This window comes from Rhyacophila brunnea, unplaced genomic scaffold (genome assembly GCF_057557595.1).
Source record: "Rhyacophila brunnea isolate RB1 unplaced genomic scaffold, BYU_Rbru_1.0 scaffold_8, whole genome shotgun sequence".
Classification (NCBI taxonomy): domain Eukaryota; kingdom Metazoa; phylum Arthropoda; class Insecta; order Trichoptera; family Rhyacophilidae; genus Rhyacophila; species Rhyacophila brunnea.
This window is the reverse complement of record NW_028233350.1, coordinates 41748111-41767294: the sequence shown is the minus strand read 5'-3', so window position 1 is coordinate 41767294 and position 19184 is coordinate 41748111. Positions and strand designations below refer to the sequence as shown.

General features: G+C 35.2%; 1 protein-coding gene across 1 annotated transcript; it reads right to left on the bottom strand.

Annotated features, from left to right (window-relative positions):
- Positions 1–2441: 2441 nt before the first annotated feature.
- LOC147064246 (2-oxo-4-hydroxy-4-carboxy-5-ureidoimidazoline decarboxylase-like) lies at positions 2442–7412 on the bottom strand. Its single transcript, XM_085958617.1, has 4 exons — positions 7245–7412; positions 5961–6147; positions 3724–3877; positions 2442–3317 (listed from the first exon to the last, which is right to left on the bottom strand). Exons 2-4 carry the CDS (start codon positions 6145–6147, stop codon positions 3131–3133), a joined length of 528 nt encoding a protein of 175 aa, XP_085814743.1. The 5' UTR covers positions 7245–7412; the 3' UTR covers positions 2442–3130.
- Between the last annotated feature and the right edge of the window lie 11772 nt (positions 7413–19184).

Here is a 19184-nt window from a genome sequence, read left to right as displayed (position 1 = left end):
GCAGCATTTGACACCCAGCGGGCCCCGCATGCGGCCCGTAGCCGCCCATGCTTTAGGTTAATGATTTTAACGCTAGGTATATACCTATTGGCTCCCTAATGAGTGCACAACAGTTGTGCCATCAGCGGCCAATGAGTTAAAAATAAATACATTGTTTCATCTTTCAAATATTTTTTTATTAACATGATCAATTTTCAATTTGTACAATATAACAGTATCCAAAATATATTAAAAAAAAAAAGAAAAGAAATGGAGACATTATAAGGATATCATATAACTGAGATAATAATTTTTAAAAACAATGTTTCCATGTCGCTACATATTTGTAATAAATACTCCATCTGAGACTAGAAAATAGAAACAACATTATTATGGTACATATTTATAAGTAAACAAACCAGGCATGTCCAACATGTTAATAGATTTTGGTAGATTTTACTATGGGAAATGAGTCGTGAAAATGTAGAGTGTGTACATTCAGTTGTAAAATAGGATTTCATTGAGATGTTGAAGGGAAAGCATTAACGATTCATATCTTTATTTCCTTAACTGGCTTACATGAAAGTTTTAAAATTAACCACGAGAAAGTACATGTCTGGAAACATGTACGTATGCAGTTCGCCGTTTTACACTTCACCGTGAAATGTTGTATCGGAAATATATAGCCATATATTAAAGACCGTTCAACCTCTTTGGGTCGTATAGCACTGGCATAAAATGCATGTCTAAATAAAACACGGTTCTTGTCGGTTTACACTTTACAGGAAGCCAGCAGCAAACAAATTTTTAAAATAGTCGATATAGGTACTGGATTATTTGTTAGGTTAGCTTAGGTTTTCATTCATGAATTTTGCCAAAATCAGCTATGAAATTGAATGAATGTTAATATTGAACCTAATAAAATTGGAGACCATGTAGTATACGGTCATCTCTTTCCGATAAGAAAGCTAACGGTGAAATGTTTTACGTACAATTTACATGTAACCAAGGAAGCACACATGAGTTCGTCATATCACTTGATTCGTTTTGCATCGCTGACCTTGCCTGCCATATGAATGAAAAAGAAAAGTTCCCATGCTTTAAACTGAGGCGTAGTTTCCGTTACTGTCACACTCTTTACATTGCAGGAGCCTCAGGCGCGCACAAAGAATAAACGTATCGAGGGGGTCCATTTTGAAAAATTATTGATTTAAGATGGTGGGAGGGGGCGGGATCAAAAAAATCTAGTAGGTGCCCAGACTTCCACATTTTTTCAAGTCCATAGCCAGACACGACAAACAAACACTGGCCTGTGGCTATAACTAAAGATGCTTACCTACGAGTTATTGCAACCTGCCACATCCACAAGTGATTATTAAAGGCACAGTTATAATTATTATTAGGATCGCTAGTGTCTGTATGTCTTGTCTTTTAGACATGCCGCATCAGAATACGAAATTACACATTGGATGCCCCTGATGATTGCACCAAATTCATGAGTGCCGCGGGTCTTCCACTGACACGGGCCTTACATGCCATAGAATGCCGAGAGCAGTGAAGTCAACCCCAAATAATCCAGGTCACGATCCTCAGTAATAAGGTCCTGACAGATGAGAATTAATATTCCATTCACTTTATGTGTTTTCATTCTTGGGGGGGGGGGGATTCGCACCCGAAAACTCACTTATGTGCGCACATAAGGAGACTAGTTTGCTGAGATAGTCGATACGAGTTTCCGAAAAAAAAATTGTTAGATTTATTGTTGAAATTGTTACACATCAGCCAAATATAATATATTTGTTCAAGTTGAAGAATGACCATGGTATAGTGTAGTAGATCACAGCCTACTTGAAGTTGGACATGCCTGCAATAGATACATAATACTTATTCTGTTTTAGCATACCGATTGAATTTTATAATTATTTAAATGTGCAAGAAGTTATTATAAAAATTATTTCTAATATAACAAACATCTCTTTTAATTTGCATTATGTATATGTACACGGATCCATGATGTATTAATATTACTTCTAAGCTAGAATATCTAATAACAATGTTAATCATTTGTTTACAAAAATAGATAACATGAAACTATATTGTATTTATAAAAAATATTGTTATCATAAATAAAATTTTGATGACTTAGAGATACATCGATCAACAAATTATTCAGTGTGTTCCCACAGAATATTAAGTTTCACACGATTCGCAATACAATTCAATATGAAAATGTAAATTTCTACTTATATCTAAATATAAGACAAAAACAATAATAACATAATCGTAAAACCACAATGATAATAGTAATTATTGCCGCAAACACAAAAATATGTTTATTATTAAATGTGGTATAAAAGAATAATAGAAAAAAAAACAAAACAATGTATGTATTGATTCCGAATGCTTACAAATAAATATTATGAATGATGGATAATATTGTATTATTAGAATGAAAATATTTTGGAATGTGTTCAAGCAGAGTAAAAACAGTATTCATAGCTAAATCATTAATAATTTTTAATTAACAGCATATTCAAACAATTACCTTGACTTCATTAAAACATGGTAACATGCTCTGTAAAATATGTCTTTTTAAGTTCATTGTGCTGAAACAGTGTATCGGTTGCTCAACACATTATTATCAATCATGAAGCAGTATTCACTTTAGCTTTCTTTTCGCTTCGATTCAGATGAAATACATTCAAAGACACCAAAAGCGGGTGCAGTAGCGTTGACAAGAATCGAAAGTATTTATTAAATTTATAATAATATGTCTAATGGCTAGATGTAGAGATATCGATGTTAAGTTAGCCATAACTAAGGGCCAAATGCACAGTCATACTTGGGTGTATGAGTCACCAAGCAATGTTTATATACCTAAGGCAGAATCGGTGACTTAGTGGAAGTGAGAAAAAGAAGTGACGTTTTTATTGTCCCTAAATCTTGGGATTGAATCGTTACCTGTGAAACTTGTATCCTTTGAGGCCTCCCAACAATTTGAAAATGGATAAATTGGCCCTAGCATATGACTTAATTTAATTATATAACGAATTATTATGAAATTTAATTTAATGTGATTCTGACGAGGAAACAGTAAACATCTAACAAATGAATATCTGTTGCAGTGTGAAATACACGCAACACACTAAAATCAACAGGGATTATTCCAGACTAAGTCGAGGATCCTGAGTTTACAGATTTTCTTGACTTCGTTTATTCCGGTGGTGATCTCGTCGTCGAGCGTGTTCTTGTATCTCACCTCCAGCTGCTGCATGATGATGTTGGCTTTATTCTCGCGGGCGCAGATCACAAACGGAAACCCGAATTTCTGTTTGTAGCTGGAATAAAAACATTTTTCTTTTCTGTAATACAAATGAAAACTAGTATAATACTATATGGAAAGAAGCTAAAAAATTTCAACAATCACAAACAGAAATCACCGGTTGACATTTAAATTTGGTACATCATGCATTCAAAGCATCAAAGACAAGTAATAATATAATACATAAATCCTACTTTGGCCTATTTTGTCTTTTACCTATACAAATATGTCACAAAGACACGAACTGACGAATAACTTTGTGGAGTATGTGGAGAACCTTAATGGATAAATGAAGATGGAATGTAATACAGAGATAACGAGAATTCTACGCAAAGTTGCCATATATTAACGATGACAATAACAATATCGATGATTATCAAGATATAGAGCAAAATAGTTTCTTGTACTTCATCGGCACTTACTTTTGATTGAGTGAATTTATTTTGGCCTTCTTAATGGGGTCGAGTAAATTTAGCTCGGCGCTCTTCTGTTCTTGCGTTGACTCGGCCGTCAGTTCATTTGAGTCGGCGAGTTTTCCAGCCAAGTCAGGGTGAAGGCAGAGTATTTTCAGCTTTTCTGAAAATATATTTCGGGAGTTATATTTATTAATCAAGAGACAACATTCTTCACAATGATTTTAATGTGTATCTTAGAATAGTATAGCAAGTATACCGAAAACAATAACAGATTTTTAAAATAATGCTTTGATTGTCATAAAATGATACATAAGATTGTGCTCCAGTGGCGGGGTTAATGAACTCAGTGGCCTGAGGCACCAAATAAAAACCATCAATTCCGACTATCAACATAGAAACCGATGTATCTCTTTCTTAGAATCACATCCTGTAACTAATGACATTGATGACACATCTGTTATCTCTATCAGCTATCGTGATTATGTATCTTTTTAAGTTATGTTGATGATAGTTGCAGGGATTTTGTTACGCGTTTAGTAATATTAATTTTATACTCAATTTGTGACAAATATACATTATTTTAAGAATTAGGCATACAGTAAAACCTTGATTTAGAGGGCTAATACAGGTGAGGGGGTGTCCGTTAAAGACAAAAGTCCGTTATATAAAAACACAAACAAAATCCTGTTTATTCGTCATTGGATGATATATCCAGACACACCCGTTGTGGAGTGACAGTAATGTTCGATATCGACGTGCTTACTTTTGGTAATCTTGCTTTGAAAAAAGAATCAAATTTTATTTGCACTTTTGAAGTCTGCTATTTTTTATAATCAACTCTAAAATTACGAAAATGCGTGTAATATAGTTGAATTTTGTTATCTGACAAATAGTCAATAAATGTTATTAGATCGTCGAGATGCGATCTTATCACTGATAACTTTGTTTTTGAACATGTTGTTTCTTCTTCTTCGCATTCTTCTTCATTGTAAACTTATTGAATGGGGTAATAAATGCATCCATTCACTTTGAGTAAACAAATTAAGCTGCTCTGCAACTGTGTGAATTAGCGGCCAGCGTTGCAAACGTCAGTGCTACATTCAGTCTACGAGCAGGACGGCATTATGACTCAAATCCTAGAGGTATAACGTGATTATCATGCGCAGAACATTGTTTACAAGCGGTGACACTTAAATTTAAACATGTATAACATAAACAGGATGTTTTTAACATTTTTACATGTAACCAGAGATTTTGTCCGTCATATCGAGGTTCTACCACAATTTAATAATTTTATGACTGGTTTGAATAATTGTTTCGAGGCCCCCTTTTAAATCTTCTGATGAATCAATTACTTTGTCTGCATCAAAGAAAATCGCCGCTAATGTCTTCAGTTTTTAATGCAGAGACTGCTATTATAAACATGCCACATTATGTGAGGTTCGATTGTTTTAGAATGAAACAAGACATAGTTAAAGGGCACTGAGATAGAGAAAGCAATACAATAAGCTTGATGTAAGTATAGTCGATAATAGCAATTATAACACCAATCATATTAGCCCTGTACGTGAGAAGAAATCGCATTTACGCATAAGTTGTCAGTTAAATGGTTCTACTATACCAGGCTAGATATTATGAGTGTAAACATGCGATAGTTTTCCGTATTTATCAGATGCGCTCTCAAAAAACAATAGCAAGTAATACATGTGTAAATATTAGCTTTGAGACTCTGCCTGTTCAATTTTGAAAAGACACGCTGTACCTGCCATCGTACGCTGGGTTTGGCTAATACGAAATTGTGGGATTTATTACTCTGCAATGAAAAATCATCATCTCTCGGATCCGGCCCATTACCTGGGACACTGATTACCGACTTGTCGATACTTCCTCGGCAATAATTGTACTTTTTAGAAGTTGTATGATTTCTGGACCTGCCTGCATCACATCCCGATAATAAAGACGATGACTCAGGACCATATCACATCCTATATCACTAGGTACATTAAAATCCATTTAAATAACTTCATGGGTATAGGTATGACCCAGAAAAGTTGATAGTGATACCTGTTAAATCGGTATAAAATTACCCGGAAGTAAATGCTTGTCCTGTTTTGGTTCTCGTCAATTGTTAATCGTCAATCATTGTATAGCCTCGGTTGATAGTATTAATCTTACTAGATATATTCATATAAATAAAGGCGTCAAACTGATACACTTTTACAAACATTAGTTTTAATACTGACCTTCCTTTGGAAGATTTTCTAGGTGTGTCGAAAACAAGTCGCACAGTTGGTCGACATTTGTAACGGGAAGCTTATCAGCTACGGCTGTAGCGGCTTCTTTATATGACTCCACCACATTTCCGAACATCCACACAAACTGGTCGCTGCCCAGCTCATTTACCTCGCCCATATTCAAAATTCCTGACATCTGCAAAGAAAATTTCAGATGACAATCCTCAGAATGGATTAAGTATTTAGAAGCCGTTAGTAGATGTGAGGCGAAGCTCGAATATTAGTTAAAAAGCTGAAGCCTATCCAACACACTGACCACAAGTCTAACAAAACTATAAGGTAATTGTGCCGCAGATGCCGGGCTTTTATAATTTTTTTTTACAAACAGTTTATTCCATGTAGACAATTATAATAAATACCTTTTTCTGTCGGCGCATAGGCTTTTCCATCCAGTAATTGTTAATTTAAAATTTAAAATATTCATACATTTTGATGCATCATTATCACAAACTAAGATTACATTAGGTAATATTAGGTTGGGCTAGGTTAGGTTACGTTAGGTTGGGTTAGGTTAGGTTAGGTTAGGTTGTGTTAGGTTAGGTTATGTTTGGTTTGGTCTAAAAAGAAAGTTATAAAATCTCATGACGGCATTGCGGCACATTTACCAACTATAAATTCTAATCCATTATTGCCAGCTAACTTATCATCACTTCCTATTTCCTACTTTAATAGAAAAAAAAGTATTTATTATCTTCTAAAAAATGATTATTCAGTGTGTTTATTTAAACTTTAACCTTCCTCTAACATTATCTTTTTGTTTCGCGATAAGCGATACTGAATAACCATAAGATCGATTATTAGTAAATTTCTCATAGAATTCTAGCCTAAAAACAAATTAATCTGTTAATATCCATGCAGATACTGTACTGTGCCTATGACATTAAAATACGAAATAATTAGGTAATAGCTTTCTGTTAATATGACTAAACATTTGATGAAATTATTATTTTTAGGTATGAAATTTATTTTCATGAGAAAATGTTGATTAAAATATTAAGTACGTAGTACCTACTTAGAATCTAATTAGAAAATTATTTAAAGTTTAACCCTATAATTAATTATATAGCGGTTATTCATTGAATTTGTTAAAACATCGATACAATTTTCATTGTTTACAGAGATATTTGGACCATTATGGACAATTTTAGTAACCGAGAGGCTAGTTTCTAATTTTCTAACAAACATATTATTTTGAACAAGAAAGTGTCAACGGAAGAAAATAATGAAACTTACCTCAACTATTTTTTAGCGGATTATAATGCATTAACAGAATAAAACTTAACTAGATAAATGTTAAACATTAAAAATACGTCTGTGCTACATTTGAGTAATGTCAATTATGCAATAACAAATTTGTTATCAACATTTTCTTTATTTAAACATTTTAATGTTCGTCACGTTGGCTAACCGCGTTATGCTATAACAAGTAGAATTGTTACTTCGTACATAGGTAGGTAATACTTCGTCAAATATTAAAATTAAATAAAGATTAATATAAAAATGTTTTAAAAATTCATGAAACTCAAACTATGATTTAATGCATAAATTATATTGCATAATATATCGTATTACGATAGCATTATTAAATAATTAAATGCAATTATTGACAATATTTTTAATTAATCACTTCAATGAAGTAAAATATTATACCATGTATTATTAATATTTATTATAGTAACGAAGATAATACGAATTAAAGCCAGGCGGAAAGAAAAATCATTGTCCACATAAATCGCAAATTGATTTAATGATGCCATCTTGTGGATAATTGTGTAAGATATTAGATGGTATACTTTCCGCCTTTTTTTATTATTTCACTGTATATATTTTCTATTTAAATATAGATGTCACTGTTACATATTATTAGAATAGTGAATACTCCATCCACAAGTTTAATCTAGTGAAAAATAGAGGCCATTAGTCATATTGCAGCGATTCAAAGTTTTGTATTATTAGTTATTTTTTTCTTTCGATTGCTTCATTGGTCATTGACTAATCAGCATAGCAATTCATACAATAACCCATATCGAATAAATAATTTAAATGATTATCTCAACGCCCACTATAGTCAGGTCGTGAGACGAAACTGTTAATTTCTATCGTAGTGCTAAATTATTATTCTTTATCTAATTGGTTTTCCGCCCATTATTTTTCTGTCCAAAATCAACATCGAAAGTGAAAGCTTGTGATGATTTTTTTTTCCAGCCTTGGGCAATTTATTTACCTTATTTTAAATCTCTTTAAATTTCAATCAAAATTAAATCGAATTGAAAATCACGAAGAGCGATGATTAGGTTTATAGGTTGTATGAACGTACCCAAGGGCGTGGCGTAACCAAGGCGCACTATACCTATAATCAGGCAGGCCGTGACATGAAACTGTAAACCCTAGTTATTGCTCTCTCTTCGAAAGCAATATGCAATGACATCCTTAGGAAAAGAGACGCCCTAGAGTGCAGACCCCTTTTATGTTTAGATTATAATCGAATTTTTCGTTTATAATCGAAGTTTAGTTTACAGTTTATAATCAAATTTGTTAGGTACCTACCTAAGTAGGTAAAACCTAAAATTGTCGGTTATATTAAAAAAAACACCAAACATCTTAAATTGACATAGGTACACACCATCTACTGAAATTAGAACATTTCCACGACACCTAGGTACTCTCAAGCAGTGGTAGTGCCTATGTACAAGGAAGTCTGTGGCGCTGACAGGTTTGTAAAATTATGAAAAAAAAAATGCCTGTGCGACAAACCATCATGTTATGCATGTCATTTATTAGTCGTAGATCGGAGATTTTAAACATACATACTCGTACCTATGATTATTTTTATGTACCTAAGTATCCTTGTTAACATGATAATATATGTTGTCTTTTTAACATTTGATTCGGTATATTTAATTGAGCATAAAATGGAGGTATTTTCTGGGTCTTTTGCCGCACCATTAATCCTGTCGTCCGGGTGCTTGGCATCCCCAACACCCCCGCTTAGCGCATGAGGATCGTGACCCGGATGATTTGGCTGTCGACGGGTTGGTTCAATTCCTCTCGGCATTCTACGATACACAAGACCTGAGACCACTGGAATACCTACAGCACTCATAAATTGGTGTAACTATTATCCATGAATGTTTCCTTTAATATTTCGTTTGGCATGTCTAAAAGACAAGAGAGAGCGGACGACACAAACGGACAGTAACGATCATTAAAATAATTATGATCGTTAAGTCACACTAACTCGTAGGTGAACATACCCTTAGTTATACCTTATACCTACCTGCAGGCCAGGTGTGTATTGCCTGAATCAAAGTGCGGAGTGTTCGAGTATTGGGAATGTACTTGTAAAAGTTCGATATTCCGATGTAGGTAAATATGAAAGTCGGAGGTTGGCTGATGGGTATATTTTGTTAATCCCGCCGCCTTAAAATTCAATAAAATCATCATGGATTTTTTTTTTCAAAATGGACCCCCCCCCCCCAAACCAATTTACTGCGTGAGCTTCTGTAGGTAGAGTAAGTAAACGTTTTATAACTTTTCACTTTTTACTACACTGATACGCTTCTTTGTCTGATTGATTACCTCGCATAAAACTAGTTGATATTAATATTATGTACCTAGTAATAATTAAATAAATAGATAATAAGATAGGTACCTACCTATTATGTAAAAATATATTTTTAGGATATATTAAATCATTTTCATCCTAGAGCCGAAGTGCAAAGTTATGAAGCGTAGGTATACTCTACTACTAATTTATTTTTAATCAACGCTTTTATTAATTACCACTAGACCTCTAGAAGAAGAAGTAGGTATGTACAGTGACGTCCCTAGACAAAAAAAATGTCGCCCATAGGCAGTGCCATACACTCGGTACTTTTTATCATCCTTTCATGACTCCAATATGTAAGAAATGTGTTGTATGGATACATTACTAACAAGATATACATACCTATACCATTAGATCTAATTTAAATGCCATCTCTGCTTCAATAGACAATATTGCGAGTCTACGGTTTCAGATAGGTACCTACATTCAAAAATACACTTGACAACTTCCAAAACTCGCGAGTGACTTGCAAACATATTATCTGGATAAATTTTAAATTACGTAATTATGTACCCACCTATAATTCAAATATAATTCGCAAATCTCCACGTGTCCTTGCTTTTCACCAAGAATGCGACGTCCAATAAAATCGGAAGTAAACTAGACATCTAGAACCCGACAAAAAATAATGCCCTGTTAAAACTTTTTTAGCACGTAATTAATACATTTTGTTTCCAACCAGCTGATTTTTTTTAGTGGAAATATATAAGTTCTCACCACCACCCGTCATATATGCACAGCCGTGGATATGCACGGCCGCTTTTTATGATGCTTTAAACGTGTCTGAAAGAAGTGATTTTAAGTGCTCATTCCGTCCCGAGACGGAGCCGCACGGGACTGATGCTGCAATCTTGCACCGTAGAGCTTAAAGAAGAAAGTTAAGAAAGATTTTTTTTTGTTTTTTGGACTGGCTCTGCTGTCCGCTGACGTTAAGCGCTTTGTGTACCCGCATACCGAGTGTCACGAATTGAAATGGATGAGTCTACAGAAGAGTCGGGACTGTCCCGCTCCTCATTCGACGCTGCAAATTTCTCGAATGCCGCAAAGTTGGCCTCGGTTGCTATCAGATCTCCATGACCAATTGGGCCCGTGTGAGGACGGACCCTGGCAAACAGCTCCGCTCATTCGAGTTCCATAAGCGGACAATCCCAGAGGATGTGTTCAACATCTTGGTGGTCATCTGTTATTACTAAGTTTAGGTAGCTATTTCTATATAGGTACTGACCGAATGATTCTCCTCGATTTGCCGCCTTTTGGGTAACTGCCGCCCCTAAGCGACGCTCAATCTGCCTACCCCCACGGGACGTGACTGGCCGTATGTATAGTTATAGGTTTTTTCTTCGTAGTTATTATTATTAGAAAATACAAAATACAGTTGATAATATTAGCAATTATTAATGTATTCCGTTTACTCGTGATTGTTATTATGTTTATTTAAGCATTGAATTTGTGTAACAAAAGCCGAGCGGAGGGTAGAAGCATTGAGCAAAGTTTATGCGTCCCTGAGGGCTGCTTGGATGGCCGCCCAGCACCGTGATTTAATGCCGATATGTTCCCTATTCCCATAATATTAAATTCACAGCTCTCAGGAGTTTCACTAAGTTAAATAGTTCCTGTGGTAACTAAATAATTTTGCGCAACTAAATTAAATGAAACGGTATTACACATACCGAATAAACAAGATGCCACCACCGTACCACCAGGGTGGGCAGGCGTTTACACAAGGGAGGGGGGTTTTGGGTCCGGACCCGGAGAATGGAAAAAAAACACAAATTATTAAAGTACCTACATAGAATATTACTTCTTCTTTCTCTTTGTCTGATGAATGTCTGTTACCCGAATTATTTTGATATCAAACAGCCTTTTCAATGGGTTGGCACTCTTCCCTAAGACCTGTGGCCACTTGAACAGCCGTGGCACTCATGAATTGGTGCAACCATCTGAAGCATCGAATGTTGGCTTTAATGGATACTAACAAGGCCAGATGCATTCTATAATCCACTGGCGAAGAGTGGAGGTAGGCTGTTAAGATCAGACATAAATAGTTCACATTAAACTTTGTCAGTCATACATATTTGTTTTCATTGAACTAAAATTACAATATACAGATAGTATTGATTAGTTTATAAAATAAATTAAAACCTGTGAAACCAAGCCATCAAAAAATTCTCATCTATTTATAAAACATCTAAAATTATGCAATCATATATATCTTTGGATATTTTATAGATAGAATAATATTTTTTTATCTACTCGTATTATAGCTTGGTTTAGGCAGGGCTTAATGAATTTTAAAACAACAATATGTGTAGGTACCTAATATGTATTTTTAATCCAACGAAAACAAATAAGATGAATGAAAAAGTTTGCACAATATTGTCGTGTTGCCCAAAATATACCAAAACTAATATCGTTTGATTTAAGCAGGGTTTAATTCATTTTTAAAAATTAATCAACACCATCTGTAAATAAATTGTAGACTTAGTTCAATGAAAACAAATAGGTGCGTATGACTGACAAAGTTTATTGTGGACTATTTATGTCGGATTTTAACAGCCTACCTCCACCCTTTGCCACTGCTATATGGAATATTACTTCTTCTATCTCTTTGTCAGGACCTTATGACTCAGGATCGTTACCCGAATTATTTGGCTATCGAACAGCCTTTTTGACCTTTGGCCACTTGAAGAGCCGTGGCACTCATGAATTGGTGCAACCATCTGAGGCATCCACTGTTTGATTTAATATTCTGATGCGACATGTCTAAAAGGCAAAACTGTGACACAAACGGACACTAACGATCCTTGTAATAATTATGATGGTTAGGCCAGATGCATTCGATAATCACATGTGAGCCAACCGACAGCCGAATAACTCCTAAGTAATCAGTGACGTCCCGTGGGGGTAGGCAGATTGAGCGTCGCTTGGGGGCGGCAGATACTCGAAGGGCGGCAAATCGAGTAGAATTATTTGGTATTATATAGAAATAGCTACCTATATTAGTTATATTATAACCAGAGCGTTGGAGATGTTTTTTTCCGGATGTTTTTTTTTATCCAGTACTTACTATATTTTAGTATGATGTCACCACGCTTCGCGAGGAATTTTTGTTTTATTTTTGACTGCTCGGTTTCGTATACAAATGACAATAAAAAATATTTTTACTACTCTTGCTACGTAGACACATTATAAATGATAAATGTAAAACACCAAAAAACCATAATAAATCAGTCATAATACTCATAAATAATATAATAATATAATGTCATTTGCTCAGATTAAAGAGTTCCTTTCATAACAGTGATATTATGTAGGTATACGCGCAAAAGCCGTCGCGCCATAGCTGGCGCCGAACAAGCGACGTAGGTAGGTATTGAAACAAAATAATACTACCTATATAGATTTCAACGTTGGTGACGAAACAAGGAACATTATGGTAGAGATTTATAGGTAGGTACATACCTCCGTATTTTTTAATTTATCCAAATAATTTTGCTAGTCACTCCCGAGATTTAAAAGTTGCTGGATGTCTATTGCAAAATAGATATTCATAATGATTATTAATCCATTGACATTTGTCATAACAAGTCATAAGTCATAATCAATTAGTATTCGTGCATACTATATTAAGTACCAGCTAATTGTAATAAAAATGTACACTAGTAGGTACCTATCTAGATTATATCGTATTTATCGTGCTGTGAATAACAATATCTTCTTTAAGCTTTAAGTCATTTTTTGTAAACATATTTTGTGTTGATAATAGTGTGGATTTGGGTATTTTATTTCAATCATCAACGGTTGAGTGTTGAGACTATTAATTAATAGTATATTTATGATTAAAATTAGGTTTATATTAAAAAAATAACGAGGAAAATTATTGTGTTTACATATTGTAGGGTACAATAATGGCATAGAAAAAATGGTGTAAAAATATTACGTCTGCGTAGGTATTACTAAATGGTACAGACCAAATGTGTCAGACATAGGTATCAACCAAATGGCATCTCAGACTCTGGTGATTTGGGTAAGTGTTTAACTAATATTATATTTATTTGATAATTTATTTATTAATATCTAAGTTTAATTTTTTATGATTCAGCGTAGTGGTAGGTATATATTTTGTTAGTAATGTATCCATCCATACCATGCCCCCCACAAGAGGGGGCTGACAGGGCTCTAGCCTGGGTCCCGGGCTCGATAAGTGAAATAAACACATATCTCAAATTCGCTCTAATAGCAAAAAATTCGCCTGCGGCGCTATTTTCTTCAATATTATTAATATTTATAATTATGTGGTTGTACGATACAATTTAAAATTGTGTAGCGATACTTAAAAACTCCATAATTCAAATGGGTGTATTAAAATATACAAAAAACACTAAATATACACATCAATTTTAACGCGTACACCATTTGGAAAACATTACTGTAGAGCGTCACAATGCCTTTATCCTTAGCGATAGGTAGGGGGGCTGCCAAAGATCCTAGCCTGGGGGCCCGCTTCAGGATACGGGAGCCATGCTTCATACAACACATTTCTTAGATATTGGAGTAATGAAAGGATGATAAAAAAAATGGGGCGGCATTTTGACGCTGCCTAGGGGCGGCATTTTGTCTAGGGACGTCACTGTAAGTAATAACCCTTATTTTTACCTGTAGGCCAGGAGTTTATCACTAAACTTCAGTCAGGGTCGTGGAAAATGTGGAATCTGGTAAAAAGTCCGTTAGGTATTGGCGACGAAAAGCTGTAAGTACCTAGTAGGTAAGCGGGGTAAATTGGAACCTGCTGGATTATGTTAACCTCACCCCACCACCTTAAATATCAAAAAGTAGGTACGTAGCTATAAGTATTTTTTTTTAAATGGATATCCCCTTAACATTTTTATGTGCGCATCTGAATAAACGTGCACCTACAAATCTATTCAAGTCGGTACTTGATTTGTTCCCAAATTAAAAATAACATCGACCCATGTTTCTATAGGCAAATCAAGGGCAAATCATTCACGTGTCCGGAAAATTGTACGTATGTAGGTATGCTATTCGCCGTATCAAAATTGATCACCGTGAGTTGTTGTACCAGAAATAGATGACCGTATTGCAAATACGAGGTGTCCATAAAGGTATATGTAAAGAAATACTGTCATCCTTCACACACGGTCAAAGAATTGAAGATTTTGTGAAACGAATGCCTGACCGCGAAAATGCTCTAATTTTTTTACGGAAAGGAAGACCTGCTCATTTCGGTGCAAACAGCTGTTAGGCCTATAGAACCGTCAAACCTGGTCGCCACAAAAAACAAATTTGATGGACTTGGAAAATTTGCGGTGTAAGCCGGCTCGCACATCTAAACTCGTCCGTCTACGTCCGTCCGACGTGACGTCATCGTTATTCACAAAACACACGTCACCAACTGGATCTTCGCACATTGGTGGAATGTGTCATTATAGTTTCAAAAAACAGCTGGAGTCACATGCACCTATTTTCACCCGACACGCAGCGCAGAGCGCAGGTATAATCCCGAAATGTTGCACTTCGTCATTCATTTTGGCTTGCCGTGTGACGTCACTGTCCTCGCACGGTTATGATCATAGATGTATTACCACAGTCGAGACGATTTTCAATGTGCGATTGGGTTTATAGGTACCTACCTACTGCCATACTGCCAACGCGAAAATCTCTTTACTTAGATTATTCGGCAGTTTTGTATTAGCTTTTGTTATTTAGGTAGGTACCTACCTACGTACCATAATTTTATGAACACTTAGTTTTAGCTTCCCTCCTCGTTCAGTTTTTAAGGCGCTAACTTTTCACCCAATGGCTCCGGGTTCGATTTCCGGTGTGGCATATGTATATTATACCTATGCCCAAGGTGCACTAAACGCCTACAGGGACGCCCTAAAACCCGCTGGATAGACTAGACTAGACTAGACTAGATAGTTCATAAAGTTCGGTGAATGAACGTGGCAACAAAGAACTATGGACCGATATGAGTGGAGAGAGTTATGGTAGGCCTTAATCCAGTAGTGGATCAACCACAGCTGATGATGATGATGATCTATTACGTAGATAAACACTGTTATCAATTTTTTTTTTAATTGAAGCCGTGTTAACTCAATCAAGCAAACTTGACTGCATGGTGACCTCGGTTTTAGACGACTGCTCCTGCGACATTCCTAGTCATAAAAAATACTGATGCTTCACATATAGGTAAATCATTCTACAGTGGGACCATGAGTACGGAAAAAGCGATTTGCAGTAAAGTTGTAGTGGTATTGTTTGTTAGCATTAAATCAGGCATTGCAGCAACCAATTCCAATACACACGCGAATCGCATATGGTGTCACTGTAGAATGATTTACCTATACCTAAATGTAGGGTACCATGTTTCGCCTGATTAAGACCGTATGTATGTAGTTTGGTGGGGCCATTAACTACAATGCACAAATGATGACCATGCGAATGGTCTCGAATGGAAAACATATGGAAATAAACTGACAAACAACAAAAAATGTGTGAGCATATTAATATTTCGGGATTTTTTTAAAATTAATGTTTCATTGGAATAAAGTACTAACTCATCAGCAATATCTTCTTGGCTACGTGTTAAAACTGTGAACAGTGACGTCCCGTGGGGGTAGGCAGATTGAGCGTCGCTTGGGGCGGCAGTTTGTCGAGGGGCGGCAAATCTAAGAGAATCATTTGGAATACATAGAAATAGCTACCTAAACTTAAGGCCTATGGGTTCATTCGTAAGAATCAAATTTGACGTAAGCGCCTCAACAATTAGCCATAAGCTTCAGCGCATATCAAAGTAAAAAAACAAAAATCGCTTCGCTCCGCGTCTCCGGGAGTAGATACGAAATCAGAGGTTTTAAAAGTGTTGAACTTAGATTATAGAAAAATGTGTTGAATTAATAATATTTTTTTTCTAACATATTTTATAAACATTTTTGTGGTAGGTAGAATAAATTATAATAATAAAAATAGTAGACCTCCAAATAAGAACCTCATATTATTGATATGCTGAATTTGTGAAGTGACACCTTTTCTTGAACCTATCATATTGTAGGTTCAAATTCAGTCCAAATATTTTTCAAAAAAAAATCTAATACTTATGTATGTTTCTGAGGTGTTTCAAATTGGTATATTAGTTATATATATCGGTGTGTATGAATACAAAAGTTATTCATTTTTTCATGAGCTAACATTACAAATTATAAGTTTAAAACATTCACAAGATGGCATAAAAGATGTCTGTTATTATTGCGTTTTTATTGAATTACAAAAACATGACTCATAAAAGAAAGCAATTCAATGAATATTTGTCGAGGCACAATTTTTTTTTAAATTTAGTACGCAACAATCAAGATTTAAGAAACCATTATTATAATAACGTGTATTTGACGGCAGTACGTTTTGGTCGCCGCGGAGGATTTCGGAACATAAGTGTATATAAAATTAATAATTGGTTCTTTAATTAGTGTACAGGCTTAACGGTATGTAATGTATTAGAATAACTATTATAAATTATTATTTTTTAAATTTTTTTTATAGATTTTATTAGATAGCATCTAATATAATTATTATATTGAGGGTTTCTTATATCCATCAACCGTGTTAGTCTAGGATCAACGAGTTCAGGCAATATACAATTCATATAAATCTTGTCAGTTGTGATGTAACGAGTAATATTGTTTTTATTATTCAATGAACTAGGTTCTTACCTCAATATATTTTTTACTTGTGTTAAATAATTACTAATAAATGCCTAAGGTGATTCCATTCAATTCAACTCGGCATTAAATATATTAAATTCTAATGGATTTAAGTTTTGTACTATTTCATTTGAGTCGTTTTATGCGATCCTGGTTTCGCCTTTCGACATCGTCAGGCACTATGCGCACTCATCAAATACACACTGACAACGAAAGCAGCTAATTCTCACTTAACAATAAATTAATACAATAAAGTAAGGTAAAAACTTTATCACCTACCTATTTAGTCAAAGATCACTATGAAAAATTTAACAAACAATTAATTATGAATAGTTGAATTGTGGCAGTATGAAAAAAAAGATTTTACCACAAACCATCTGAAAAATACATATATCATAAAACTTTTAAACAAAAAACAACAAAAAAAAAAGAAGACAGGAAAAAACGGGTCCAATGGCCTTAATAATAACGAAACTATCTTTCCATTAAAAAAATCAGCTCACTGGTTTTGTTGGGTTCGCGATGTCTAGTTTACTTCCGTTGCCCTTCGATGTCATTGGTGACCAGAAACGACACGTGCAGATTTGCGAATAATTACAGTCTGATATTTTGTTAGTAATGTATCCATACAACACATTTCTTAGATATTGGACTCATGAAAGGATGATAAAAATACTGTATAAAAACATAGCGTAGGGGCGGCATTTTATTTAGGGACGTCACTGACTGTGAACTAACATGCTCCGCCAATTTTTAACCGCACTTCCATTATAAACTAACAAGATCCTTCCATTTAGTAGACAACAGCGTCTAGAAGCGTAGCCAAGAAGATGTTGCAGAATAGTAGATAGTTTCGCTCTGCCTCGATGAATGATGCTTTCTTAAATTATAGAAAATGGATGCTTTGATTAATGCGCGCCAATTTGTATGTTTCGTGGGTACTATCAAAATTACATTTGATTTGATAGCGATGGTATAGTTTGCTATAGTTTCAAACCAGTGTGCATTTGCATGGCGGCAAAAACTTACATAATTTGTATACGTTCATAGTAATTATTATGCATTTTGGTCTAGCTAGACAAAAAAATAAGCATTGTGCTATTTTTGAAATATTTGTTTTTTATAATTATCTGCGAAACCGACGTAATCCACTTACCTGCTCATTTAGAACAGGTAAAATGAAATTATTGATTTTATTGCCGCAGGCTATGGCAATAAAACTCACGACAGACATCCCTTAGAAAAACACGAACCCTTTTTACCTGTCCTGTAATAACTAAAAATGCTTTTAACGTCTAGCAAATTGAACTGTATGTACGAGGTAGGTAAGTAGGTAGGTATCGCATACAAGTTTTCTGTCATGAAAATTCGTCTTCCTCTTCTTTCACCCTGTCACGCTACAGCATTGCGGCATAGGGCAAACACAAGTTCGCGTCCTCGGTCCATCGGCAACTCTCGCGCCTCCCGCCATGCCAGACCTCATTAAGTCATTACGTAGATCACCGCTGCTCGGTGAGGGAGGGCCGACCGAAGTGTCGCACTCTCTGGCGGAATCCGGAACACATGTCCCAGCCACGTGAAGCATCTCTTCGTGTTTAACTTAATCACCAAGGGCTGCTGTGTCCACGCATAAACTCGAGTGTTTGTAACGCAGTCGCACCAGTGTACCCCTACGATTCGGCGGAGACATCGATTCTCAAAGCTCAAAAGCCGAGACCTTTGAAGCGTAGTAAGATCCCATGTCTCACAGCCATACAGGAACACAAGTAGCACGCACGCGTTGAACAAACGATATTTGGTCCTTACAGAATACAGCCTTGACCTCCATGCGACACCAATTTCCTCTGA